This window comes from Tiliqua scincoides, chromosome 3, assembly GCF_035046505.1.
Source record: "Tiliqua scincoides isolate rTilSci1 chromosome 3, rTilSci1.hap2, whole genome shotgun sequence".
Taxonomy (NCBI): domain Eukaryota; kingdom Metazoa; phylum Chordata; class Lepidosauria; order Squamata; family Scincidae; genus Tiliqua; species Tiliqua scincoides.
The window spans coordinates 191,115,403-191,143,400 of NC_089823.1; the positions used below are offsets into that span (position 1 = coordinate 191,115,403).

General features: G+C 45.6%; 1 protein-coding gene across 1 annotated transcript; it reads right to left on the reverse strand.

Annotated features, from left to right (window-relative positions):
• Window positions 1-43: 43 nt before the first annotated feature.
• On the reverse strand, window positions 44-27,994 carry MMS19 (MMS19 homolog, cytosolic iron-sulfur assembly component). The gene is made up of 31 exons (XM_066618873.1): window positions 27,901-27,994; window positions 18,175-18,223; window positions 17,007-17,107; window positions 15,373-15,458; window positions 14,846-14,920; window positions 13,155-13,224; window positions 12,935-13,063; window positions 12,136-12,197; window positions 11,873-11,959; window positions 9,280-9,354; window positions 8,999-9,076; window positions 8,185-8,323; window positions 7,761-7,915; window positions 7,501-7,579; window positions 7,013-7,138; window positions 6,162-6,243; window positions 4,900-4,997; window positions 4,442-4,573; window positions 3,827-3,982; window positions 3,408-3,507; window positions 3,008-3,110; window positions 2,822-2,899; window positions 2,550-2,676; window positions 2,316-2,416; window positions 2,186-2,242; window positions 1,909-2,095; window positions 1,291-1,373; window positions 1,015-1,179; window positions 864-923; window positions 590-690; window positions 44-341 (listed from the first exon to the last, which is right to left on the reverse strand). Exons 1-31 carry the CDS (start codon window positions 27,992-27,994, stop codon window positions 314-316), a joined length of 3,063 nt encoding a protein of 1,020 aa, XP_066474970.1. The 3' UTR covers window positions 44-313.
• Window positions 27,995-27,998: the final 4 nt, after the last annotated feature.

The window sequence follows — 27,998 nt, forward strand, 5'->3', positions numbered from 1 at the left end:
GCTCTTCCGCCTCCCTTTGCCTACAAGATGCACTGTCTCCACAGATGGTTAACAAACAGAAGTTTATTCCAGCCCCACAGAGAGCGTGCAGGGGGTCCTGCCACTTCCACACACTACTGCCCTGCAGCAGAAACCAGGACTGACTGTTCCATCCTACTCCAGGCTGATGTTGTAATTAGAATTCTGCCAGCCCACAAAACAACAAATCCTTTTATCCAGAGCCTTTACTGCTTTGCAGGGACATCAAGGCAGATACTTGGCAGGCAAGTGGGGGTAAGCTGTGATTGTCAATCAGGATTTACAGTGCGAATCTTCACCTGCCAGGGGTTCCAAGCAAAAACCTAAAAAAAAAAAAAAGTATTTCACTCAACAGTAGCAGGGGGGAGAAAACATGATCATGAATCCAAGCCTATATGCTCAAAACAAGATTCCTTCAGGTGCCTAAATACAATCCATGCTGCACCATCAACACCTACCTCACCTTAAGTTACAGTATATTTACAAAGTGGAAGTTAGGGGGATCTAATCACACAGCTTTTTAATACAGTAGCCTACTTTCTGTCCCTGTAGCAAGCCCAACCCTTCTCACCATTCTCCTCGTGCCATTACAGCCTCCTTCCGCACTAGCCGCTTCTTATCATCCAAAGGTTTGGCCAGTGCCTTGATTACCCGTGGTTTGTAGGGGATCACCTGCCAGCACATTGAAAGCAGCATTAAAGGAGATTTCCACAGTTCCTGCTAAAGCCACCTCATCCTGTGCCAATGGGACAGAAGAGATAATGGCCCAACAAGACTGGTACATTGAAAGGGGAACACCCACAAAGAACTGGCAAGCCATCATACAGGGCAAAGTCATCACTTACCACCGGGCTGGGCAAGGAGGCAAGTGCATGGAGACACTTAAGTGCAGCAATGCGGATTGCCTGGAACACACAACAGCATGTGGTTAGCTTTCTGAGGCAGGAGGAAAAGAGGACCACCAGGATGTGTACGGAGTAGCTACCTGCTACTCACCATGGCAGGGCTGTCAGTCAGGCTGAGAAATTTGCCCACAAGTGTGTCAATGTGCAGGCTCATGACATGGGGTGCCTCGAGCAATAGTGGCTGTAGACAGTGCAACGTTGAGAGCTGGACCACACGGTCAGGACATGACAAGGCTTCCAACAAGAGGGGTAGCAACTATAGGGACAGGAAAGTAAGACATGGGCAGGGAACAATATTTCTCTTGCATGCATGCGCACCCCCCCCCCCATTTCTTACAGCTTGATCCTCTACACTAGGATCACTTACCGTAGGCAGCTCTGTCACCAGTACTGGCTTTGGTAGGTGGTTCAGTATATGAGACAGGCCTTTCAGATAATTTGCTTTCACACCTAGGAAGAGCAGAAAGGCAGTAGTTCACACCTGCAGCCAGGAGATCATGCCTGGCAGACTTATGCACACTTGAGGCTTGCACAAGATTTGAACAGCTGACAGGTTGGTGAAAAGCAACTTAGCACTACAGCATTTATAGTGAAAAACAACTTATTGCCATTAACGAAAAGCCATCAGATCTCCCCTTTTTCATAGATACTAGCAGATCTAGCTAGTTCAGAGCTGCAAAGCTCTCCTCAAACACATGTAAGGACCCTGTACTGCTTTGCTGAGAGGAAGCAGAACAAGGCCCAAGACTCAGGCTAATACTCCTATAAGCAAAAAGGTTGAAAGATTTTCCCAGCTCTCCTCCTACTCAAAGAGGCTACTAAAAGCAGGCCTGGAATACAATGCCAAAGGCCCACAAATTCTGCAGGAAGAAAGTATTAATGCTCCAGGAACTACGCACATTAAATGAATCTGAGCATTGATAGAGTGGACTGCCTTATATTTTCATTTCCCAATATGCCAGATAAGGACTGGAGAGACTCTTACCAGGGACAGCTGTGTGAAAACCCTGCACCAGTTGTGGCACACACTCCGTGAAGAAACGCTGGCGGAACATGAGGCGCACCTCAGCATGGCAGCTCTTGCCCAGAACATCTGGGGAGTCAGACATGAGCAAGGCAAAGCCGTCACCCACTGCAGGACCAAGGACTGGGTCCCCCAATAATACAAGTAGCTGTAGGGTAGAAGGACAGGTGCCATTAAACATAATTGGGAGGCAGGGTATCATCCCTCCTAAAGGTGCCAGACCTCTCCTCCAGCTCACCTTGTCTGTCAGGTGTGTGGTTAGTGGGTGGTAACGCAGCAACAAGGCCTTGCTCACCTGCAGAAAGAAAAGGGCATGATCAGCTTTGCATTACTGGCAATGAGGATGGGGCAGAATGGCACAGACTTACCCACAGCAGCAGAGTCAGGGCCTGGCTTCGATGGGGACCCTCATGCAGGCCTTGCTCCAGCTTATTTGTGACAGTTCCCAAGAGCTCATTTAACTGAGTCCCTGCAAAGAATAAAAGGCAAAGGGATGATCTGATGTTTCTGTATAGTTTCCTGTGTTAACCAACCAACACAGCCAAGGTTCTGAGCTTTCATACTCAGAGCAAGGCCTTGCCACAGCCTGATCCAGCTATTACCTGATGGGTGTTTGTTAACTAGTCCTGCAAAGCATTTGGCAGCAGCTGTGGCAGTGAAGGAGCAGTCACTAGAGCAGCTCAGAGCCAGCAGCTCACGTAGCAAGCGGTCCTGCTGAGGAATTGGAACCTGCAGGGAAACCAGAGTTTGGGTGGTGGTGGAGACCAAACCTTTCCAGCACTGCCTATCTAGGTATCTGATGCAGTGCAGAATAGACAGCTCCACTGCACAGTGGCCCATCCTGCACCACCCACCCTCATCTCCCAGCACTTACATTTCTTGGCAAGGAACACACAAAGGCCATAAGGAGAGCAACAAGCCTTCTCTGGGCTGCCAATGGGCATAGCCCATCCTGTGTGGGAGGGAAACATCCTTTTTAACATGGAGGCCATCCTGGAGACTCTGCCAGCCACACATGCCCCATGGCCAGCAACAGTGGAGGTCTAATCACCCAATATACCTGGAAGGGATGGAAAGTACTGGGATAGCTGTTTTCGGGCAGAAAGGAGAGCTCTCCATCTAGGAAAAGGGGTACCAGTTTGGAGACACTCTGGGCAGCCAGTCTGGCATGAAAAAGGAAACAAATGGGTATTAGGGTACAATACAAAGCACTATTATTATTAACAGTATTTATATACCACTTTTCAATGAAAAGTTCAAAGCGGTTTACAGAGAAAATCAAATAACTAATGGTTCCCTGTTCCAGAAGAGCTCACAATCTAAAAAGATACAGAACACCAGCAGACGGCCACTAGAAAAGACACTGCTGGGGGTGAGGAGGTCCAGTTATTCTCCCCCTGCTAAATATAAGAGGAGCACCCACTTGAAAAGAGAGAGACTTTCCTACAGCCATTACTCACTCTGGACTTAAATGTGTACAGGCAGCACTGATCACCAGCACCATGGCCGATAAAGCTTCCTCCTTCAGCAGCACTTTACTTAGCATTGTATGGGAATTCTCTGAAAAGAGTTTAAAATAGAAGTTATCCTTAGGTATCCTCTTTGTAATGGGCAAAGGTCTGAGAAGGACCAGGGTTACCATAAGTGGCCTCATGAGAGCAGAGTAGGGTCAAACTGAGGAAGAACTAGCCCCCAGGACACAGGGTGGGGGGGGGGGGAGAATGGATCCAAGCATTGATATGGTGCATGAAGGCTCTGGGTATACCTTATTAAAATACCCCAGTCAGGAATAGCAAAACAAAACCCCATCCTAGACAAAAGTCATAGGAACTGGCCTAAATCAGGGCATATCTGATCAGTGTCCATTCGCAGGCCTCACCTTGCATAGCAGCCTGCACTGCTAAGCCCACTAAGCAGGGAACTACAGCCAGGTGAAAGTACCAATAGTTCTGAGCATCTTGCTGGCATTGCAGTGCCACTTGCTGCAGGCTCTGGCATACAGATACCACCGAGTGAATACCTGCCGGTATACTGTCTGTAAAAATGAGATGTGTTTTAACACAAACATATTACAAAATACAACCAGCATTCTCATAGAGATCACCAGTTTCCTCTTATTTGAGATTAACATATGAATAACTTCACGGCTATTTAAAAGCCAACACATGAAGTGTAAGCCAACTCAGATATGCCAGCTTCAGGTTTCCTAACAAACTGGATCACTGTCTCCCTTGCCATTTATAATTATGGGGCTGAAAGGGACTCAACAGTCATTACGTCTACATGGCCTATTCACAGGACCGGACCAAGACCTCCTGGCACCCAAGGTGGCCTGCCAAATGCTGCCTCCCCCTTACCCAATGATGCAACAGCCTCTGCTCCTCAGACACTCCTCTCCTGCAAGGACTTGCCTCTGCCTATACACCCAAATCCCTGTTAAGCCCACCCTTTTTCCATATCCCACTAACTGTGCTCTCCTCTCCATATACAGTACCTTTCTGAACCTGCTGGAGATGCTGCAAGAGGATTGGAACAGTCTCCTGCACAATACTGGGGTGGGTAGACACGGCTGCCAGGGCCTGCAGGCAATGTGTCTGCTGGGAAGAAGTGTTGCTCTCCTGTGGTTCTGAAACAGAGAGCATATAGCACGCAACTGCCACAAAGGGAGTTTAACCAAAGGACAGGCCAAAGGAGTACTAAATTTATCTGCCCAGGACATAGATGTGAGAAAGGCCAGTCCTAGTCTAAGGACAAGTCAATCTGAATGTTTGGCAGACCTCATATGCCTCAAGCCACAGCCAAAGGCCCTACAGATGCAGGTCAAAGCCACTGGAAGTAACTACTCTGAAGTGCCAGTAACCAACCCAGGTCAGACACAGAGCATTTCCACTCAGTAAGTTAAAGTAAGAAGTTGACCTCCCCCCCCCCCCAACTCACCCAACTAGCATTTACCTGACTGCAGCTCTTCTGAGAGCTTCTGAACCAAACATCTGCTGAAGATTTCTGGATAGACAGGAGCCAGAACGCCAGCAGCTTCCATGGCTACCAAGCTACAGAGATAAAAGTGCAAGGAGAGTTTAGATGGAGGAGGGCAGCTAACAAATGTAATAAATCAGAAAAATATTTTTAAGAACAACATTGTGATACATTTGCACTAACATTTTTAACATGTTAATTTTATTATAAGCATACTGTGGCCAAAAGCACTAGACTGTAGTACAGATTGCCTGGGCTTTGCTTCATCTAGGATTCTACCACAAGAGGGTGGAGATTCTCCCTCCACTTCTGTAGATAAGTGAAAAAGGTATCACTGAGTCTTTCATGCAGTATTCTTACAACTAACAGGTGTGCAGCACAATCCTATCATGCACTGGAACAGGCAGGTCAGGAGGCCTGCACTGTATCCAGCACAAGATAGGGGTCCAAAGTGGCTCACCTGGAAGTAAGGGGAAATTCTTCTCCTTATCCCCGGGTAAACTACCACAGCCCCAATGGGTCTCCTCGGACTTGCACCACCTCTGGAGGTGGCATAAGTCAGAGGAGAGCGGAGTGGCCTGCAGACACTGCACTGCTCGGAAAACGAGGTTGGTATCTAGCAAAACATCAAGGTGCCAGTCCTCCCACTCCCCGCCCACCCCAGACCATTGTGTCAGCTGAGGTCAGCCGATGCAACCCTCCCTGTCAGTTGGTGCAGAGGCAGGATTCAGCCTCTGCTGGCCAATGCATGCCCCTGCGCCAGCCCAGCCAACTCTAAAAGGAGAAGCAAACTGCTTTACAGCATGTTTGCAACCCTCCTGGGCTGGCGCAAGGGACTAAGTGCCCAAAGCGCACTTAGAATTGCTCCCTCTGATGCTTGGCATGCCAAGAGCTGGATAGGGGTTTTTAGACCTACAACACAGCTACTGAAAACAGCAGAAAACTTTTCCTTTTTCAATTAATGAAATACTGATACAAAGTTTAGCAGACTCCAGTAAGGAAATAATTGCTTAATCCAAAAATAAAACCAAGAATTTAAGTTGCTATACATTATATAATCATTTTAGGTTGACATTTAGATAGATTAGAACACAAACATGGCAACATTTAGAAAAATGACAGAACAATTATGGAGAACTCATCAAATGCCTGCTATTCCCCCTTCACACACACACACACACACACACACACACACACACACACACAATACAAGACATAAGCTTGTTCCCACTCTTCACCTGATCTGGGAATCTTCCTGGTGCAGGATGAACTGTGCAAGGTTGTCCACAAGCATCTCCACATCTGTGAGGGACAGGAGCCCTGAAACAGAAGAGAGATTGAATCCCAACTTCTTTCCTATCCTATGCTGCAGAACTTAAACTCACCTCATCTTACTGTGTTGGATTCAACTGCTATGAGGCTGTGTACTCTCCATATAGTCCAACTAATGCAAAGTAGGATTAAACACCTAATTTGTTTGAAATTCAATCATCTAGTTCAGTGGTTCCCAACCTGTGGTCTGAGGACCACAGACACTCTGTGAGATCCTGAGGAGTGGTCTGTGAGGTCTCAGGAAAAAAAAATCACCTTTGATCACTTCCAGTGTCAAGCGAGCCCCATGGACCACTGAAGTGTCGGCTGTGGCTGTAGTCAGTTCTCCACCCTCTCTGGATGTTCAGCTCTTGCTGAAGAGCCAGCCATGGGAGGATCCAATCTCCATCCTTTCTGGTAGTCTGTGGAGGAGCACTCACTCAACAAGATGCTTCCTCATTGACCACCAGGGAGGGTGTAGAATGGACTCCCTCCCTGCAGCTGGCATTTCCACTGTCTTGCCAAGTACTCCCCACAGGCTACTAAAATGAATTGTATTTTTTGTGTGGTGGGGATTGGAGCGAGTTGCATGTGGTCCACGACAATTCCAATGTTTGCCTCAGTGGTCCACACACTCCTAGAGGTTGGGAACCACTGATCTAGTTGCACATGTGGCAGAAAGAGCTGTACTCATGAATACATCAGAGGAAATCTCTAGCAGTACATGTATCTTTCCTTGTATATAATAACACCACTCAACCCCCAGAGCAGAACATACCTTGCAGTGATCCTAGAAAGATCAGAGCTCGGATCCCAACCAACTGCAGTTGCACATTGGGTTCACCAAGTGCAGAGAACACCATGGAGCACAGAGCAGCTTTGGAGCAGACCAGAGGACTCTTGTCTATGAGTGAGAAAGACATGCACACACAGTGAAAGGGGTCAAGAACCTTAGACATCAATTGTTTGAAACCATAAGTTGAAGCAGCAGTTCCAAAGCCTTTATTGGCTGCAGGGGTTTCACAATGTTATATTTCAGTTTTCATCCAAAGGTCTGAGGGTTAAAATTTGATCCCAAAGTGGTAGTTGGGGGTTGACACCCATCTGTTAGTCCTTGTACGTTTCTCACACACACACATTCCAGGACAGGCCACTGCCCAGTCCTCATGAAACCGGCACCTCTTACACCAAAGGTCTGGGCAAGGCAAGAGTACTGTCGCCCAGATGGCGGCACTGCCCCCAGGATGCAACTGGAACCCTTCTTACCTTCCTCCTCAGGACTCCACTTCTGCCGCAGCTCCAAGAAACCAAGCAGCACTTCCAAGATTGTCCTGCGCTGGCTGCTCTACAAGAGATCAAGATGACACAGGATCAGTTAGAGAAGTGCCATGAGACTCAAGACAAACACACACCTGAGTCAGACAAAGAAGCAGTCACTAAACTTCTTCCAACAGGAGACTGCAATTGCCCAAATTCAATGCCAATACGCTCCAGCACAGACTGGTTCCATTACCATTTGCCCTCACCTGTACATGCCTGGTATACTGCTCTACCAGCAAGGGTAGTACACTACTCGTGATCTGGTCATAGGCCCGCAGAGAGGCCCCAGCAGCTGCCTGCAGGAGCTTGGCACTCGGCCACACCAGTTTCATGTCAGGCTCACACAAGTGGTGCTTGCAATCTAAAAGAGACAAGACTGTTTCAGTGACACAAGCACCCCCAAGCCTGCTAAGTTCCCACCAAGAAGTACTTTATGCCCCTCTAGTGCAAATTACAAACAGCATCAAAGCTTAGCAGAGGAAAAATTATTCCCCATATCAACTCTAAAAAGGTTTCACTCCTTTGTCCAACTTAATGGGCCCTTCCCTCTTAGACACTGTCACTTCCTCAGAACACCACTATTCACAGTCTTGAAAGCTTCTTCAGAAGGTAGGTTGCATAAGTGGTTACCCTGCAGAATTCCTCTGAGGAAGGAATCCAGAAGATCCTCATCGTCAGAGCTGAGCACTGAGCGGGACAGACACATTGACAGAGCACGCAAGGCAGACAAACCCTCTGCTTCAATTCTCTCACTGGCTGTCTGAAATACCTGGTGGGAAGCAGAAGGAGAAATCAGTTCAAAGGGCAGATCACTTTGCCCTGTACACATTTTCTTGCTAAACAAGATACTGAATTATTCCCAAGCCACAAGGAAGCAAACAAAATTCTGTCCCTCTACACTAGTGGTTCTCACACATTTTGCATTGGGACCCAGTTTTAAGAAAAAAAATCTTGTTGGGACCCACCAGAAGTGATGTCAGGACCGGAAGTGACATCATTGAGCAGGGAAATTTTTACCAATCCTAGGCTGCATCCTACCCACACTTACCCAGGAGTAAGTCCTGTTTACTATCATTGTTAAAAGCATATACATAGTAGACTGTTAAAAGTACAGGCCTGTAACATTTCCCCAAATGCAGTCACGTGCTATGGTAGCATCAAGTCTAATATATTAAAAATAAAATATTGAAATGAATGGGTACCCACCTGAAATTGGCTTACAACCCACCAAGTGGGTCCCAACCCACAGTTTGAGAAACACTGCTCTACACCATCCAATTTCTCCACAAGAGTCTTCAATATTGCACAACGCAGTGCAGAATCATGCAATTTTAAGAGGTCCTTACAGAGCAAGTTTCCAAACAGACAGAGCAGGAACTAAGTGTTGATGCACTCCCTCAGAAAAGCAAGAGCATTCGCTTTTGGGAATACTTGATTCTCTCACCTCCCTACGCAGAGATGACCAGAGGCTGGGTAGGAATTCCTTCAGTTCCTTCTGCCCATAGATCATGCAGGCAGCATTCTGCAAGGGAAACCACACAAAAGAGATCAGGGGAGTGCTACGGGCCTAGCAGGGACCTGCAGTGTCTGAAACAAGCATCATGAAGGATAAATATATCCCAGTACAGGGAAAAAACCTGCTTATGCTTATCTTAGGAAAAGCTTCAGGACCACACCACAGCCCCCACATTATGAAGCTTGATTATCTTTGCTTCCTGTTCTTACCAGAGTTTGCAGGGAGTCAAGCTTGGCACTTTGTACATCAGAATCCATTTTCTCAATGAGAAGTGGGAGCAGGAACTGGTGGGTGGGGGGGGGGGAGAGAAATATGCTGGAAACTTCAGTATACTTTGAAGAAGAACATGTATCAGAAGACCAGACCCCCAACATAGACATGAGAAGCAATAAACTCTACAGAAATGGACACCAAAGATGGGCGATGCACACCTAAAGTACTTCATGCCATTTATGGGCCTTTTCAGAATCCCAATTATCCCATTAAAAAAAAAAATCAGATACTGTCAATTGTACTCTCCCCAAAGACATTCAAGGTCCAATGGAAGCTCTGAAAGAGCAGCAAGGAAAAATGCCCCATTTCTGATCCACTTGCAATGAAGAAAGCATATGTCCCCACCCCGATATTCACTCTTGAATACATTATGATCCAACTCATGTTTCACAGTTAAGAGTAGTTGTTACAATATTCTTGCTTTGAGATTAACTATTCTTAATAGCAGCAGCACTGTATTCAACTATGTGACAAGTTAGCCATTTTAAACAGCTGCACCACAGCTGAGCAAGTCATCCACCTCTGCTCTCCAGTCAGAGGTTCCTCTACACAGAGTAACTGGCTCCTAATTGAACAGAAGAAAAGCAAACAAGGCCATGGGCCTGGTGTTAAGAACAGGCATCAGCCACTCTATGCAACTGCCCAGTAGCGCAGCTAGGGGGTGCAGGGGGTAGCAGGTGTATCGGACTACAGGGTGGGTGGGGGCAACAACGTGGCTGAGGGAGCAACAACTTGCAGGCAACAGCATGTGTGCGCAACAATTGGGCTGCTGCCAGCAGCCTTGCCAGTGCCAGGCACTCCGGAGGGAGGAGGGGCAACAGTCATGGAGAGGGGCGAAACTTCAAGTAGCCCCTCCCTGCAGCCGAGATGGAAGCTAGACCCGAGATGGGTCCCTTTAGGGAGAAGGGTGGGATATAAATAAAGTTTATTATTATTAGTCTAGTTCGTTGCTTCCGGCAGAGCTCAAGAACCACAGGTCGCGGCAGGCACAAGGAGCTGGCCCTCTCCCCCTCCCGCAGCTGAGATGCTAGCAACTGACACAGACCTCCTCGGAGTCTTCCTTTCATGCACCTGCCAGCCCTCATTCCCTCCATGATTTCCTCTACCTGTCCTGCTCAACATGCTGCCCCCTGAAGCCTTATTTGGCTGAAATGGCAAGAGAGGTGCGTGGGGAGTGGAGCAGAGCATGTCAGTGCTTGTTTGTGTTTAGAGAGGGAGGAAGAAGTATGTTGGGGGGGCTGTTGGATGCTGATCAGGATACTCTGTGTGTGCGAGTGTGTGCGAGAGAGAGAGAGAGAACCCCCAATAGGCAGGAATAACCCCAGAGACCCTTGTGGAGCCCAGCCTGGACTGGGGGGGGGGTCCCCTTGTGCAGGGAGACTAGTTGCTCACCACCCCCCCGCCCTGTGCCCCCTACTCTCCTCTGCTCCTCACAGTCCTCTCTCTACTTGCCTGCCCCCTTATCCTCCTCTCTCCTCCTGGCAAGGCTGCAGCAGCCCAATTGTCTCCGCAATCTAAGCCAGAAGGGCTTGCTCCTGAGTAGACATGTAGGAGATTGGGCTCTGAGGCTGCAACCCTATCCACACTATCCTGGGAGTAAGCCCCATTGACTATAATGGGCTTGCTTCCAAGTAGTCAGGCAGAGGACTGGGCTCTGAGTTGGCTGACTGCGATAGGTTACCTGCACATGTGCAGGAACCTGAAGAGGGTAGCAAGCAAGGCACAGCAACCTGGGAGGCAAGTTGAGGCAGGAGCACTAAGCAGCAGGTGGTTTGGCCTCATAATAAATATTATTATTATTATTATTATTATTATTAATAATAATAATGGTATTTCTATACCACCTTTCTTGGTCCTCAGATTTCTCCTTGGACTTTATTCAAGGCGGTTTACATAGGCAGGCAAATTAAATCCCCGTAGAAGGTTTCTATCTTTCAAGAAACCACAACATTCAGGTGTTTCTTTCTTGAGCTGGTTGCACATTCTGGCCTCCATCCTCCCACACTCAGAGCAGATGGAATAGCTCAGCTCAGCTTGTCAGCTGCTTCAAGGTCACATGGTGCCAGTGGCCTTGAACTGGCAACCTTCAGATGTTATCTTCAGGCAAATGGAGGCTCAACCCTCTAGACCAGACCTCCTGCCCATCATTTATTCACATAATTCCTCAGTTCCACTTCCTAAAGGTAAGCTGCTGGCTCTTATGATTGTCTCCAGTCCCCTCCTGCACATCTCAAACTGTGTAAGGCTGCAATCCTACCTTACTTCACTTACCAGGGAGTAAGCCCCATTGAACACAATGGGACTTACTTTTGAGTAGACATGACTAGATTGTGCTGTAAAAGTGCAATAAGTACTTTCAACAAGTGTTTGCTATTTTAAAATATTAGCTAACATTTCTCACTCACTTTAACAAATAAAAAGACACAATGTAATTAACTAGATGTGATGTCATTGCTAGGAGGGGGGGCTAGAGAATTTTTTTTGCACTGGGCAGCAACTTGGTTAGCTACGCCTCTGCAACTGTCCTACCTCAGCAAAAGTGGGAGTGGAGGTCAGCACCACCCGAAGGCCAATGATTAAGTCTTCTCTCTGGATTCCATGAGGATCATTGGGGGGCTGTAACAGAATCAGAAATTCAAAGCTCTGCTTGTGAAAACTTCTCCCTTTTAGGCCAACTTGCCATGCTGAATAAGTTCCAGAAATACATCCTCAGTCCTAGGTACCACATGGACCACCCATAACCCAGCAAAGCATTTGGCTAGAAAGAAGGACATAATCCCAGATGAACTCACAGGTGTAAAGTCAATGGGGAAATAGCAGGAAGTCACTTCAAACAGCTCCTCTGCAAAGGGTCCTGAGAAGCAGAAAACAGCAATTATGAGTCCTGAGTATAAGTCAGTGTAGCCAGTAGCAAAATTCAAACTTACTGCCTAATCTTACCCTCCATCATGTGATATCATGCAGCTGTATCAAAGGAGGCTGTGCAGCATGCTGTGGTGGGGAGGGGAGATTGGACAGGAGGCAAGTAAACTATTACCTCCCCAGTAGGCTGCCCAATCACCTATAGGTCTCCTCGAACTTATGGCAACTATATGGCTGGTGCAAGCCCAAGGAGAGCCAGGGGAAAGGTGAACAGCAACTGCTGCCAGATCCACCCCTTCCCTCCTGCAAAAGCCCTCTGGTTCCTCCACCATTTCCTGTCACTCCCCATCCCCACCCCTCCCCCACCCCCAACTTAGTGGTGCCTGTGAAAACTTCCAGAGTTGCTACTGTGCCTCTCACCATTTACAGCGATGGTTCTGTGTCTGCACCATCATAAAGGACCTTGTGCTGCTGGAACGCTAGGCTCCAACAGGACTGGGCCTAAGTCACACACAGTGGCTCAGATGCAACATTTTATTCATTTGCAACTTATATTTGTTACCTTTGAAACAGTCCATGAGTGTGGAGAGAGAACAAAGTTGCCTCAAAAGGCTTCCTGTGCCCAAGATTCTGTCCCTTACACAACAGACATGGTAAAAAGACCAACCAATCAACCACTGGCCACATGGACCTCCCCTTAGGTGACCAGCCCAGCAAGGACAGACTTACCCAGCACATAGCCCTTTACAATGATGTCTCGTACAATCTGGAAGGCTACTAACAAGTTGCGTGGGTCCTTTTCCCCGTCCATTACCTGGATGAAGCCAAAGGTGAAATCAGCACCCAGACCTTTCAGCTCTGTGGGAAAAAGTAGTAGAATGGAAATTCCTGGGGGATCTAGGCTCTGCTCTACTTCTAATTCAAACCGTTCCACAGTTGTTCATCTCACCTGCTTCTCGACTGCTCATGAAATTAGTTATGATGCTGTAGACTGTATGGCGATCCAACTGCAGTAAAGACTAGAAGAACACAGCAAGGGAATGAAACAATTTTATATAGTACTTTTTATTGTGGTCATCTTCATCTGCTATTTAGATAATATTTTTAATCACAATTTTATTTGTAAATTGCCTTTCTATAGGATGAAACATTCAAGGCAATCAAGTTACACTAAAAATAATCAAGAATTTCTACATACATAGCCAGTGTCCCCAGTCTACCAAAGGCCAAGTCTACTCACCATGGCAGTTTGTGCCTTATACCACTTGAAACTCCCTCCCCCACAATTTAGCCGCCCATGTGCATGCTCTCCCATGGATGGGGGAAGACAGGGAAGTCCCCATGGATAGAGAAGGAAGAAGTGCTCCCATCTCCTCTTCCCTCATCACCAGAATGGCATGCAGCCTCCCCACTCCTCACAGCTTCTTGCCAATCAAAAGATACATGCTGGAACCTCAGTATGTATCATCCCTGTTCATTGTAAATAAAAGTAGCACAGAGCAAAGAGGCTGCACAAAGCAACTCTTGGTAAGTAAAGGGAAGGGGTGGGTTCTGAATCATCTCTCTGTGTCCCCTTGGTGTATTGTAAACATCTGGTGGGTGGGAAGCAGTGATTTGGCAGTTTTCTTCGTTTCCTACTCCAGCACTGCTGCAGGGAGGAGGCAGCTGCCACTGGTGAGATCCTCCTCTTACTGGCTGAGAGTGAGTCAGATGAGGATTGGAATACCCAGTGGAGTGGAGAGGGTGGCAGGCAGATGGGTGGTCCATTGGGGACTTGATCCATTTGCTGCCCCTCAAACTCAGCAGCTCCTTGCAACCATTTCAGGTCACTTCATGGAAAGGCCAATCCTGTTTTAGTATTTGGTCCTGTTGAGAGCAGCTCCAAATCCCTTTGTCCCACACAAAATACATCTGTAATTCTAATGCAAAACCATGTATTCCACACATCAGAACCCGTATAATGCCTATAAGTTTTAGATTTAACACCCAGAAAAAGGGTGAAAGAGAAAGACAACACCCAGAGAAAGGTTCAGAAAAAGGCAACATAGCTTCATCTTGCCCATCTGCACAGTTGTGCTGTGAGAAAGGATGATTATTCTTTTCTTTTTGTTGGTAGGTAGAGAATGGAAGAGATCATTTCATGCCAAAGGGAGCTTAGCAAGTTTGCATTCAAGATGGATCTGAAACTAAATCTAGCTCTAATTCACTATCGAACAGGTATTATACTACATGCACCAGAACCATTGCATTGCACCTGACAACCAGGGCATTGCACCTGACAACACTTGGGGATGCAAAACAGAACAGCAGCCCTCTATAAATAAGGGTACTGTTCCACTGGCAAAAGAATTCAACGTCTACAAGGTGAAGCAGTCTGACAAAGTCTAAAGCTCTGGAACTATCCAAGGTTACTTCCAATTCCAGAGGCTGGGGATGGAATAGGAGAATGGTCAGAGGCAACACTCTTCTTGATGTCAAGAGGATATAGATGAGTACAAAAAAATAAGGAAGTACTTACTGTGCATCATCGCAGGCCACAGAAGTGCTAAATTAATCAACTCCCAAACTGCTCTGCAAACAGGAAGGATGAAGTATGAACATGGGAAATAAAGATGAAATATCAAGGCTGCCTTTGCTCACCTGAACATGAACCTCCTGGAAGATGGCTTTGAGGACAGATACTGCCATGCCTGGAGCCAATGCTTCACACATACTCTACAGACATAGGACAAATTATGGTAAAAACACAGTACTCACTGATATTAGGAGAAGATTATATGCATTAGTTTCTAGCAATGTGCTTAGGGCAGCATGTATTGTATGTCAGAGGGAAAGGTGACAATTTAACATTGAATATCACTTTGCTAACTATAAGGATGGAATTTACTATCTAACCCTATGGAAACAGGCCAAATGACAGTGATTCAATTGTAAGGAAAGAAACAGTCGTGAACAATGCAGTCTGGCTCTACATCCCAGATAGAGAGATTTTCTGAATTTTTCTCCAGTCCTTACACAGCCTCTCTGGCAGCACCTGTGTGACCTGGCACTGGTCACACAGGAACGAGCCAGTGGTGTTTCTTAGCCAATGACACTGGCTATTATAATGTATCCAGTTCTTCTCTATATTCCTTTGAATAATGATGGCAATGGGTACAAGTTCTCACCAGAGCTCTGAGTCCCTTTAGCACAGAGGGAATGATGAGGTGATGATCTTTCAGTCGGTTCTCATAGAAGAGGACTAGGTGGGTGACTGGAACAGACAAGCACAGCCAGATTAGTTATGGCAGTAAGTGAGTCTTGATACCACAAAGAGAAATATGCACAGGCAAACTGACAACTCCATCAATCTCAGCATGTTTGAAGGAATGGTGGAGAATACCGAGCTACCACAGGCTGCTCAACACAACTGACAGCCTTCCTGCTTGGCTCCTCACATCTATAAATCAAAATATTCTCTACTGAAAATGGCTGGCTAAATGTAAGTATGCTATTCCTGTCACAATGACCAAAGTAAAATGCAGAAACAGGATATTTTGGGAAACTACAAAGAAGCGAAACACATAAGTCTACTTTTTTCAGTGCCCATTATGCAATCCAGAATCTCAACACAGGTCTTTTCAGATTATAGTAGGTCTCTGCATTACAATAGGCTCACAATGCATTTAAACTACAATTGACTATAGCGGCTAAACAAGGCTCACTATACAATAGATTTTTCACTGTATGATGGGATTACTATTGCCACTAATAGCATCTAGTGGGTGATAAGCCAATCAATGACTGTAAGCATTTGGTAATGTTGAAGCCAATAGCAAGTTTAACACTGTGGCTGTGTGTGTATTGAGGGAAGGATTTAGCTGAAGTGGAAGCCTGCAAGCCTTTGAATTAGTGGCTCATCCTGGTTAGAAGCATTTTAAACATAACAATGGCATCTAACTAGCACAGTAGGCACATTTTAAACCACTTTTTAGAGAAGGAAATAGCTTAGTTCTGTGGTGGAAGTGGAAGTCTTAGAAAAAATTGCCAAGAAACAATATATTATTGGATTCACATCACAATACAATAGTTGCTCTGGAACGGGATTACCATAGTAAAGCTGAGGTCTACTGTACTAGTTCCAAGGGCTGTAGACAGGAAGCTCACAATTAATGTGCTGTCTACACAGCTCTCAGGCAGACAGAGCATGGGAGGAAGCCCCTAGAAAAGCAGTCAGTGATGGGCACCACTAAGGACAGCATGGATTCAAGTCTCCAGGACTGAGACATGCTTAGCCTGATTTATGGGACAATAAGGAAGGGGATGCAATGCCAGTGTTGTACCTACCATTCAGGAACGTCTTCCCCTAGCTGTGTTACCCCCAAGTCCATTCCCTCATTCTAAACATATGAAGCAGCACTGGGAATGGCCATCTTGCCCTTAGCTGCTGTCATGTTTCCTGAAACAGCAACATGTCACTGTACCTGGATATCTAATATATTGCTTAATTCTCTTCCAAAGATAATTACTATTTGTCACCCTTCCAGTTAACAGAAGCTCATTGCATCCAAAAGCCTCCAGGTAGCTCCAAACTGCCATAAAATCAAATGCCTCAGATAAATGCAATGAGCATGCACTTTGTACATGGCATTCTAGGCTCCAACTGTACCCATCTAGAATGCATTATAGAATGTCAAAGATAACCCAATTATTAAATCATGTCCAGGTGCAGATCTTGGGCATGGTCCTTTGAAGGTCAAGACCTGCCTCAAGTATGCAGGGTGAGGAAATATTTCCAGTATGAGAATAGCATATGCCTTACCTTCCTTTTCTTGGAGAAGGGAGTAGCACTGCAACAAGACTTCGGAGAGCATCTGGATGCCCTGGGCACGCATTCGAGGGTCTGCATTCTTGAGAGGGGATCTGCATTGGAGACAGAAAATGAAAGATTTCAGAGTTATGTGTGAAGAAAAGTAAAAAAGTGTCAAAATATATTTAAAATTTAAAAAACAGCCAGCTTTGTGTGGGCAGGGCATCCAATTTTGTTCAATTAGCCCACTAACTTTCCTCTGCCTCAGGCACCCAGACTAAGGTTAAACATGCACCAAAAACTGAAATTTAGCTGCATTGCTGTAGAGCAGTGGTTCTCAAACTGGTGGGTTGCAACCCACCAGTTCGTGTAACAATGCCCTGTTCCCATTAAGGGGCGGGGGCAGAGGCAGCAAAGCAATCCCCAGGATCATGCCCCTGTGGGGGAAGGGGGGACTATTTTTCAACTAACCTTACGTGCTCCCAGGGTCCGGGAGGTGTGGGGAGCCCTGCGGAGCACTTTCAGGGTTCCCCAGGGCTTCTAAACAGTGAAAGTTCCAAGCACGGTTAAACCAGAAGTGGAACTTCTGGTTTCATCAAGACTTAACCGAGGAGTAAATCTCCCAGGAGTTTACGCAACACTGCTGTAGGGGGTAACACAGTTAATGCTGAATATCCCCAAATATTCTGTTTCCCCATTGACTGCCATGTTGGGTTTCTCGTTCACTTGCAATGATCCCCCCCCCAAAAATCACTAAAATGCATTTTACTACACTCCCTCAGGATGTTTAAAGCTTCCATGAATCCATCTAAAAGCGACTACCTGGATAAATGGTGAACTCCATCTTTTTCTATTTAGGGGCTGAAAAACAATGTCTGGTTTGGTAGCTGAGCTTGGAGCAAGAAACCAGGGATTATATAATCCATCTGAAATTCATTCCAGTACTAGGATAGCATCACAACCAAGCACAAAGCACACTGCAAAGTCACAGGAACAAACATTAAACTTTCAGGCCATTTAAATGGAAATGTACACCCCTGGCTGAGCAACAGCACCAGGCGGTATCATATCAAGTAGTGAATAGGAGAGCTTTAATGTGGTTGTAGCAGTGCACAGTGTCATCTTAGACACTGGCAGAGTACTAGAGAAAGCAGAAACCTCACACAGAATTTCTACTTACCCCAATGTTTCCACAACATCTAAGATACTGCAGGTCCCAGCTTTCACTCCTAGCAACAGAGAAAAGGAGGGTCAAAGGTGAAATTTTGCTCTGTGGATTATTACACTGAAACAAAATTAGAAGTGAGCATATATGCAGCTCAAAGTGCAATGCAACTTGCCACTTGCATAGCTCAATAGTAGAGTAAACAGTGAATGCAAAAGAAAGTGAATGCAAAAGATTCAATTCCCTGTTAAATACCCAAAACCTTGAAGTGTAGCTATTGACAGAGCAACGGTCCGATTCAGTATAAGGCAGCTTTATCTGCTTATGAGTTGAAAAGCACTTATCCATCAAGCAAAGGAATATAGCACTTGCCTGCCCTCCTTCCATGCTTGCCACACTCCCTCCCTCCCAGTACACTACAATCTGTCATATCCCTCAAAAGTCACAATAAGTGCTACTGGGAAATCCCTACAGCGCTCTTCTAGCCAGGAAAAAAAGAATGCTGCTGAGCATGATCTCTCTTCAGATCCTTAAGTCTGGATTATTCCAGGTGAGATAGTTACAGCAACAGCAAACAAGAAGATACAAGTGGATAGTGAAGCAAAAGTTATTTCCTCCTATTTATCAGGCAAGTTTAATTACAAGAGTGAGAAGCATCAGGGTTTTCAATCTTGTTCTGCCCCACCTCTGAGATACCAAGGAGATAATTTCCATTATAAGACTTGGACCAATCAGGAGTCTAAATGCAGCTTCTTAAATGCTTGTTAAGTGTTACTGGAAGAAGTCACTGGGATGTACAGAGCTACAGCCCAGAACTGAAACAACTCTCAGTGAGCAGGGCTCACAAGACACTTAGTATTTTCTTCAGGAAAACAGTTGCCAGACCACTGCTCAAGCCCCATGTAACACACAGGAGCAGAAATACATTTTTTTCCCCATGTACCTTTGTAAGAGATTCTTATATATCCAAGGAAAGATATACCTATATTTTAATCAGACTTGTAAAACTAAAAATTTAAGAGGCAACTAACTGTCCCTACCCAATTCCACCCCCAGAAGATAAGAGATAACCCTTTCTGTCATTATGGACAGCTGTCCTTAACGCTACACACTGTTGTTACTGCAGCATTTGCAGCAAGTACAAAGATAAAGTCCTGGCCTCCACCCTACAGAAATCCAAGGAGTTAGTCTGATGGCGCCAGCAGCCCTGAAGGCAAAGAGAAAGCTGTGTGTGCAGTTCAAAATGATAGTGGCTATCCAACTCTGGACGGCACAGTCTTTGCCACACAGTGGCTCACCAGAAGACAGTTACAACTGCTCATTCAAGGCAAAGAAGAAATTTTTAGCCTGCCATAATCAAGGATCTCACACTGAAGGCCCACCAACTTTCCAATTATGATAGGCCTCCATTCCTCTCCTTATGTTGTACAGTTGCAGTTAGCATGTACTCCAAACATACTGAGCATGCTACTCTGGACCATTTATTTATATTGCCTAAAAGACCTAATTTGTGAAGCTCTCAGACTTTTAAAAAATTTGATCCTGTTGAGATAAAAGAAAATATACCCACAGAAGTTTAGACTTTCATCCACACCGCACCCAAATGCAACTTTTCAATGTTTTGAAAACTTTTGGTTCACAAATGCAAACCAAGGATTGCCAGAGAACCGCCAGGGAAGCAGTTGGCCCTCTGGATGGTGAGGGAGGGAAAGGGGAGATAAAAGGAGACTTAGAGATGGCAGAGAAATTAAATGAGTTCTTTGCATCTGTCTTCACGGCAGAAGACCTCGGGCAGATACCGCTGCCCGAACGGCCCCTCCTAACCGAGGAGTTAAGTCAGATAGAGGTTAAAAGAGAAGATGTTTCAGACCTCATTGATAAATTAAAGATCAATAAGTCACCGGGTCCTGATGGCATCCACCCAAGGGTTATTAAGGAATTGAAGAATGAAGTTGCAGATCTCTTGACTAAGGTATGCAACTTGTCCCTCAAAACGGCCACGGTGCCAGAAGATTGGAGGATAGCAAATGTCACGCCTATTTTTAAAAAGGGAAAGAGGGGGGACCCGGGAAACTACAGGCCGGTCAGCCTAACATCCATACCGGGTAAGATGGTGGAATGCCTCATCAAAGATAGGATCTCAAAACACATAGACGAACAGGCCTTGCTGAGGGAGAGTCAGCATGGCTTCTGTAAGGGTAAGTCTTGCCTCACCAACCTTATAGAATTCTTTGAAAAGGTCAACAGGCATGTGGATGCGGGAGAACCCGTGGACATTATATATCTGGACTTTCAGAAGGCATTTGACACGGTCCCTCACCAAAGGCTACTGAAAAAACTCCACAATCAAGGAATTAGAGGACAGGTCCTCTTGTGGATTGAGAACTGGTTGGAGGCCAGGAAGCAGAGAGTGGGTGTCAATGGGCAATTTTCACAATGGAGAGAGGTGAAAAGCGGTGTGCCCCAAGGATCTGTCCTGGGACCGGTGCTTTTCAACCTCTTCATAAATGACCTGGAGACAGGGTTGAGCAGTGAAGTGGCTAAGTTTGCAGACGACACCAAACTTTTCCAAGTGGTGAAGACCAGACGCGATTGTGAGGAGCTCCAGAAGGATCTCTCCAGACTGGCAGAATGGGCAGCAAAATGGCAGATGCGCTTCAATGTCAGTAAGTGTAAAGTCATGCACATTGGGGCAAAAAATCAAAACTTTAGATATAGGCTGATGGATTCTGAGCTGTCGGTGACAGATCAGGAGAGAGATCTTGGAGTGGTGGTGGACAGGTCGATGAAAGTGTCGACCCAATGTGCGGCGGCAGTGAAGAAGGCCAATTCTATGCTTGGGATCATTAGGAAGGGTATTGAGAACAAAACGGCTAGTATTATAATGCCGTTGTACAAATCTATGGTAAGGCCACACCTGGAGTATTGTGTCCAGTTCTGGTCACCGCATCTCAAAAAAGACATAGTGGAAATGGAAAAGGTGCAAAAGAGAGCGACTAAGATGATTACGGGGCTGGGGCACCTTCCTTATGAGGAAAGGCTACGGCGTTTGGGCCTCTTCAGCCTAGAAAAGAGACGCTTGAGGGGGGACATGATTGAGACATACAAAATTATGCAGGGAATGGACAGAGTGGATAGGGAGATGCTCTTTACACTCTCACATAATACCAGAACCAGGGGACATCCACTAAAATTGAGTGTTGGGCGGGTTAGGACAGACAAAAGAAAATATTTCTTTACTCAGCGTGTGGTCAGTCTGTGGAACTCCTTGCCACAGGATGTGGTGCTGGCGTCTAGACGCCTTTAAAAGGGGATTGGACGAGTTTCTGGAGGAAAAATCCATTATGGGGTACAAGCCCTGATGTGTATGTGCAACCTCCTGATTTTAGAAATGGGTTAAGTCAGAATGCCACATGTAGGGGAGGGCACCAGGATGAGGTCTCTTGTTATCTGGTGTGCTCCCTGGGGCATTTGGTGGGCCGTTGTGAGATACAGGAAGCTGGACTAGATGGGCCTATGGCCTGATCCAGTGGGGCTGTTCTTATGTTAATTAACTGGCACCAAAGGTAACATTCTCATCTCTGCCTAGCAATTAATTAAATTACCTCATTAGCAGCAAGAGGCTGTCCAAAGGAAGAAAGTCACTGGGCATGAGTCAACTTGTCACCTCAAGGAACAACTTTCCTCATAACTTACAAAGACACACAAACAGGATTGCACAGAGTACAGGATCCTGTCAGTTTCCTGAATGTGGCACAATCTACTAAAAAGTTGCTAGCATATTGGGAGAGCTTCATAAATATAAAAATCCAGCATTCTACTTATCAGCACCTCACTCAAAATCACGTTTATGTAAATTAAGGAAAGAGTTGTGAGATCCATCTTCTCAAGAGGCTTCTTTGAAAACCAGGAGCACTGTGTTTCTGAGGGCACTACACTATAGTATTTAAAGGTTGGCTCCCAAATGTAATCTGAAGTTTATTTAACAGAAAGGAGTACCCAACCAGAGCACACCAACATGGGATTCCTTGTTATAGCCTCTTCTTAACAAGAGGAGGTACAGTGCATTAGGTTGCTCAAATATCTTAATTACACTTAGCATATTATTCTCTGTATTAGGTAAGCGGTTCCTCCATGTGTGGACACATTGGGTTCCAAAGCAGCCCTAGGGAAGGGACAGGAATGGGTTCATACATGCTATGTTGACACCTTAGACCAGTCATTTTCAACCTTTTTCAGCTCATGGCACACTGACAAGGCACTAAATTTGTCAAGGCACACTACTAGTTTTTAATTACATTATTATGTTACAATTAATGTAATTAATATTTAAATTACCAAAAATTAAATTAAATTTAATTAATTAAATTAATAATATAACTAATACATTGAGGGCACAAGCCTAACCAGGTTTACTCAGAAATAAGTCCTATTTTGTTCAATGGGGCTTACTCTCAGGGAAGTGTGGTTAGGATTGCAGCCTTAGATCATTACATGACAATGAAAGAAATTCCCAAGAAGCTTGAAGAGGGAGGTGTATGTGGTTTCTGGAAAGGTATTGAAGTAGGTCTGTTCAAACTGTTATCAATTGATATGCTTTGATGTGCCAGGAGGGGCTGGTAAAGAGAGACAAGACTGAGCATACTGAAGAAATGGGGGGGGGGGGTTTGAGGGGCAGTGAGGAGATGTGGCTAAAACAAGTGCAAGATTCACTGGGGTGGGGTGGGGAGAGAGAATGCAGGCACCTGATTCCGGACTTTGGAAGGTAGGGAAGAGGGAGGGGAGGGGCAGAAAGAGAGGGGTTAACTGCAGTTATGATGGGGGGATGTGTGTGCAGGAGGGGAGGAGGTGGGTGGGGGGAGGAAAAGCATCACTTGCCCGCTCATGTATTCAAGAAAGAGTTCGACCAAGCCTCTGTACGTCTACTCAGAAGTAAGCCCCATTATAGTCAACGGGGCTTACTCCTAGGTAAGTGTGGATAGGATTGTGGCCCAGCACCCTTGATGGCAAAGCCAAAGCCTTGCCAGTGGGGGCAATGCAGGGAGGGTCACTTTGGGGCACTGGAGGTAAGGAAAAGGGTCTCTTAAGGATCCTTTTTAGCCAGCTGCTTCTGGCTCCATACCTGCTTCCCACGTTCTGGCTTGCTCTCACTCCCTCTACTCTCTCTCTGCTGCCGGCAGCTCTTCCAGGCTTCTCTGACTGCCCGGCTGGCTGTCCAATCAGTGCTTGGGGCAGGTACCAGCAACAGCAGGTGCTTCGACTGCCCCCTTTTTTCCTGCTGCTGCCCGACTCCTGGGCCCCGCGGCACACCTCAGGCAGCCTTGCGGCACACAGCGGTTGAAAATCACTGCCTTAGACACACTGGGAAATTGTTGGTTTTGTTTTTTAAAGATTCCTTCCTCAGCTCCCAAAATGCTCAAAACCCAGCAGGGGCTGAGGATTGCATATTGCATCCTTATATAGGTTGAATATACCTTATCCAAAATGCTTGGGACCAGAAGTGTTTCAGATTTTGAAATATCTGCATATACATAATGAGATCTTGGCAACAAGACTCAAGTCTAAATACAAAATTCATTCACGTTTCATATACATGTAGCCTGAAGGTAATTGTATACAATATTTTAAATAATTTTGTGCATGAAACAAAGTTTTGACTATGAACCATCACATTACATCAGGAGTGGCATTTTCTACATGTGCCGTCACATCAGAGCTCAAACAGGTTTTGGATTTTGGAGCATTTCGGATTTCCAGATGAGGGCTGCTCAACCTTATTACTTTAGAACACTGGCAACAGTAAGCTATCAGAGTTTGGAGCTGGCTGAATGGAAGCAAATGACCTGATACGGCTCTAGTCAAAGAAGAGAATTAAACTTGGAAATTGGGTTATTAGGAGTGCAAGTCCAATTGGATTCCTCTCATCCCATCCTGTAACCTGCAAAGAGAAAGTCTTCACAATTTAAATGATCAGGTGGGGAGAAAGGAGAGAACCGGCCTATCCCCAGAGTGCATATCCCCAGAGCCCATCACTGCCTTGTGTAGCAGCCACAGTGCAGCAGGAGTCCTTACAGCCGAGTCCATGAAGGCAAGTGCCTTGATCCAAGCAAGGATATCTGTGGGTGAAAGCAATTTTCTATGCACGTATAATCTACTGGATCAGGAACCTGGGGTAAACAGTACAGTATGCACATCCAAATGCAGACAGACAACATTCACACTCAGATGTACACATGATTTACACCCATAGTCCCTGAACCAGAAAATCCTACACAGAGCTCTCCTTTGTTCAACCAGGATGAGGAAGCATAGATGAGGTGACAGTGGGAAGGGTAAATATTTCTTCCTTGTTGCTCTGCCATTTTCTTTCTGCTCCACAATTCTTATGGGTCCACACTTAATGTTTAAAATAAAAAGAAAGTTACACTTCTCTATTTAAGAAGGGGATATAATAAAAAGTAACAGCAGCCATGTAGCTCAAACAAAAAGTAGCTCAAGCCATGAATATTTTTTTGCTACTTATAATTAGCCTTGCAAATGCTTTTCAAAGTTGCAGAATCAACAAAAGATGTAGCTGTAACAGTGCTGAATATAGCATTACCACAATTGCAAATAAGCAGAAATCATTCTCGGCAATCATCGCATTAGAAACTATGAGCAATACATGGTGGTTACTGGGCCTCATTGCTACCTGGTGGTCATGAGTTCCAAACAGAGTCAAATAGTCAACTGTCCTCACTCCTTTTTTTTTAATAAAAGTAAACAGTGTTTACCTCTTCTGAACTCCAGCTTACTGTGCTCTTAATGTTGCTTTGAGAAAAGTGCAGAGAAGTTAAACCACACAGGACATACAGGAAATGGTACTGAAACACTACAGAAAGTTGTATCAATTCAGATACTTTGACCCAGCCTACCATCTGACCCCAAAACACGTACTTTTCTATAATGGCACAAAGATGACATTTTCTGGGGGAGCTAAGATTACAGATATGTCACTTGGGAAGTGCAGTGGTTCAGTAACCAATTTGCCTAGGTCAATCTTTGGCACCTCCAGGTAGGGCAGAGAAAAAAAAATCTTGCTAACCAGACTGAACAGCCACTGTCAGTCTGAGTTGACAATACTGACCAAGGTGGACCAACAGTTCGATTCAGTATCAGGCAGTTTCCTATGAGCTATTAAAGAAACAGAGCTTAAATCAATCTTTCCTACAATTCAGAGGGAAGTTCAATTACATTCCACATTAACTTAATATGAAGGCAGTTAACCCATTTCTGCCCAGCCCACAGGTGTACACATTTGATCTTTGTTGCGTATATGCAATGTTAGGAAGAAATGGCTTAAACAGCCTCTGTAGGTTCCTTAGACTGTAATCCTATGAACACTTACCTGGGAGTAAACCCCACTGACTATAGTAAATATGCAAAGAATTGGGCAGATAGTCACCAAGGGCACTTAAAACTGATGTTACCCACTTCTACTGGGTGCTAACACTGAATTTACTAACTGGGCTCTTCTCCACTGTAGCTATACCAAAATCAAGAACTTCAATGCATGGGATTTTACCAAACTAACCATGCAACAGTTTCTCTTGGTGCCCAAATCTTAGTGAAGCTGCTTGAACCTTTCACGATTTGAGTGGACAGTCAAATGAGCACTGAACTCTTTGTAAATAAAGCACAGGTTGAAGGAGCTGTGTATGGCATGGCAATGAAAAGGATGAAAAGATATCTACATGGGTCTCCTATATCCAGGATTCTCTACCCCATTACTTATCTGTCTTCCTTCACCGTGGTGCTAAGCACTTATCTCTCTTCCGTTGCAACCTATTATACGTAGAATGTAGGAAGCAGTCAGTCAGACAGCCAGACTACTAGTAGGAAGCTTCCTGCTAGCAGTCTTAGGGCGCAATCCTATCTAACTAACTAACCTTCCAGCACTGTCATCGTGTGTCCATGTGGCGTGCACTGCATCTTGCAGTGGGGAGACAGTCAAGGGGACCTCCTCAAGGTAAGGCCATATTTGTTAACTTACCTTGGGGCTGCATTGTGACTAGGACAGTGCTGGAAAGTTGGTTAGGATTGCACCCTTAGTCTCCTTCCTCTAGTGTTCTGGCTGACTGCTTCTCACATTCCTTTCTAGCATTCTATAAAAGACTGCAAAGGAAGAGACAAAAGGGCTTGACACCACAGTAAGTACAGTCTCCCCTTTTATCCATGGTTTTGGTATCCATGGAATTTGGCAGGGGCTGGATTATATGCACCATGGATATGAGGGGATACCTGAAGTTAGTATTTGAGTGGCTTCCTTCATTCTGTATGCGCATATTCCTTCTGTTCTTGAAAAGCTGCCCCACTTACACCTTTCAATATTGCTAGAGTCTATAACTAGCCATGCGGCAATAAAAGCACATTCCCACAGTGTGAGCGAGGAGCATGATAAAGTTGCTCCCACGCTGCTAGATGCTATGGATACAGCTTAAGTCACACCATGACAAGTCTATAAGCAGCCTCCACACCACCATCATCCAAATAAAGATTAACTTATAAACACTGAAAAGTAAACAAAACAGTGTTTTCACAAACAAAAGGCACATGCACAAGGAAGCAATTCAAGAACACTTAGTGGATTAATTGTACTTTAACCTCTTTTGTTTTCATTAATGCAGCAAGCAGTGATTTTCTTAGAGATTCAACACAGTGTTAAGGAATGGAAGTACAAAACAACTAGTATAGCAAATATAGTGCAGACTAACAGGGAAGGGTATGCCCAATTGTGTCAGTTTACTAGTGATCAGACCCTCCCAAAGCAGACACTGCTTCAAAACACTACAGTGTTCTAAGGCCACTGGTTCTCAAACTTTTAGCACTTTTTAGAATGAGAATCTGTCAGAACGCACCAGAAGTGACATCCTCAAGCAGAAAATTTTTTAACACTCTTAGGCTGCAATTCTATCCACACTTACACAGGAGTAAGTTCCATTTACTATCACTGTTAAAATCATATACATAGTAGCCTGTTAGAAGTACAGATTTCCCAAAGGCAGTAAAATACCAGAGTAGCATCAAGTCTAACATAGCAAAAATAAAATATTGAAATGAGTGGGGACTCACCTGAAATTGGCTTGTGACCCACCTAGTAGATCCCAACCCACAATTTGAGAAACACTGTTCTAAGCTATTATGGGCAAAACTGGCTTTCCATGCCTCTTTCAACATCTCATTCCTGCTCATTGCTACCTGTGAAACAACCCCCAGGAAAAGCTCGCCCCCAACACCCAGTGCCAGGCAGCACCTCTTAACAGTTAAACTGACTCACCCCACAACTATCCTTTCTATGCCCACCACAAGTGAATGCTTATTAGACATGGTTGTTGGTTCTCAATCTCAGAGGTGAAAGGGTGGAGTGAAGTTACACCATAGGGAGAGAAAAGTACTCTGTACATGCTCAGAGGCACTCTTTTTTATTGCTTTCTACAACACTGAGTACAGATCCAGTGGTTGGAACCTAGCACAAGCCTAACTTCAGAGTCCACTCCACTCCACCCCACCCCCAAGCTTTGCTACCTCCACCTTCTTTGTACTCTCCCCCCACTTCACCAGGTGGTAGTGAGCTTCCCAGCTCTCAAGCTGGAGTAGCTGCTGCTGCTACCACCTGCCCTACCTCGCAGGCACTGCCTGTACCACGCTGTGTCTCCTCTGCAGCCGACTCTATGCACACTCCCCCTCCCCGTTCGCCCATACCTTCCGCCGCTTCCCTGGCCGCGCTTTCCCGTTCCCAGCCCTGCAGCACAGAGCCAGGCGCTCCCGCCTCAGCATCACTCCCTCCAGCCGCCATGATA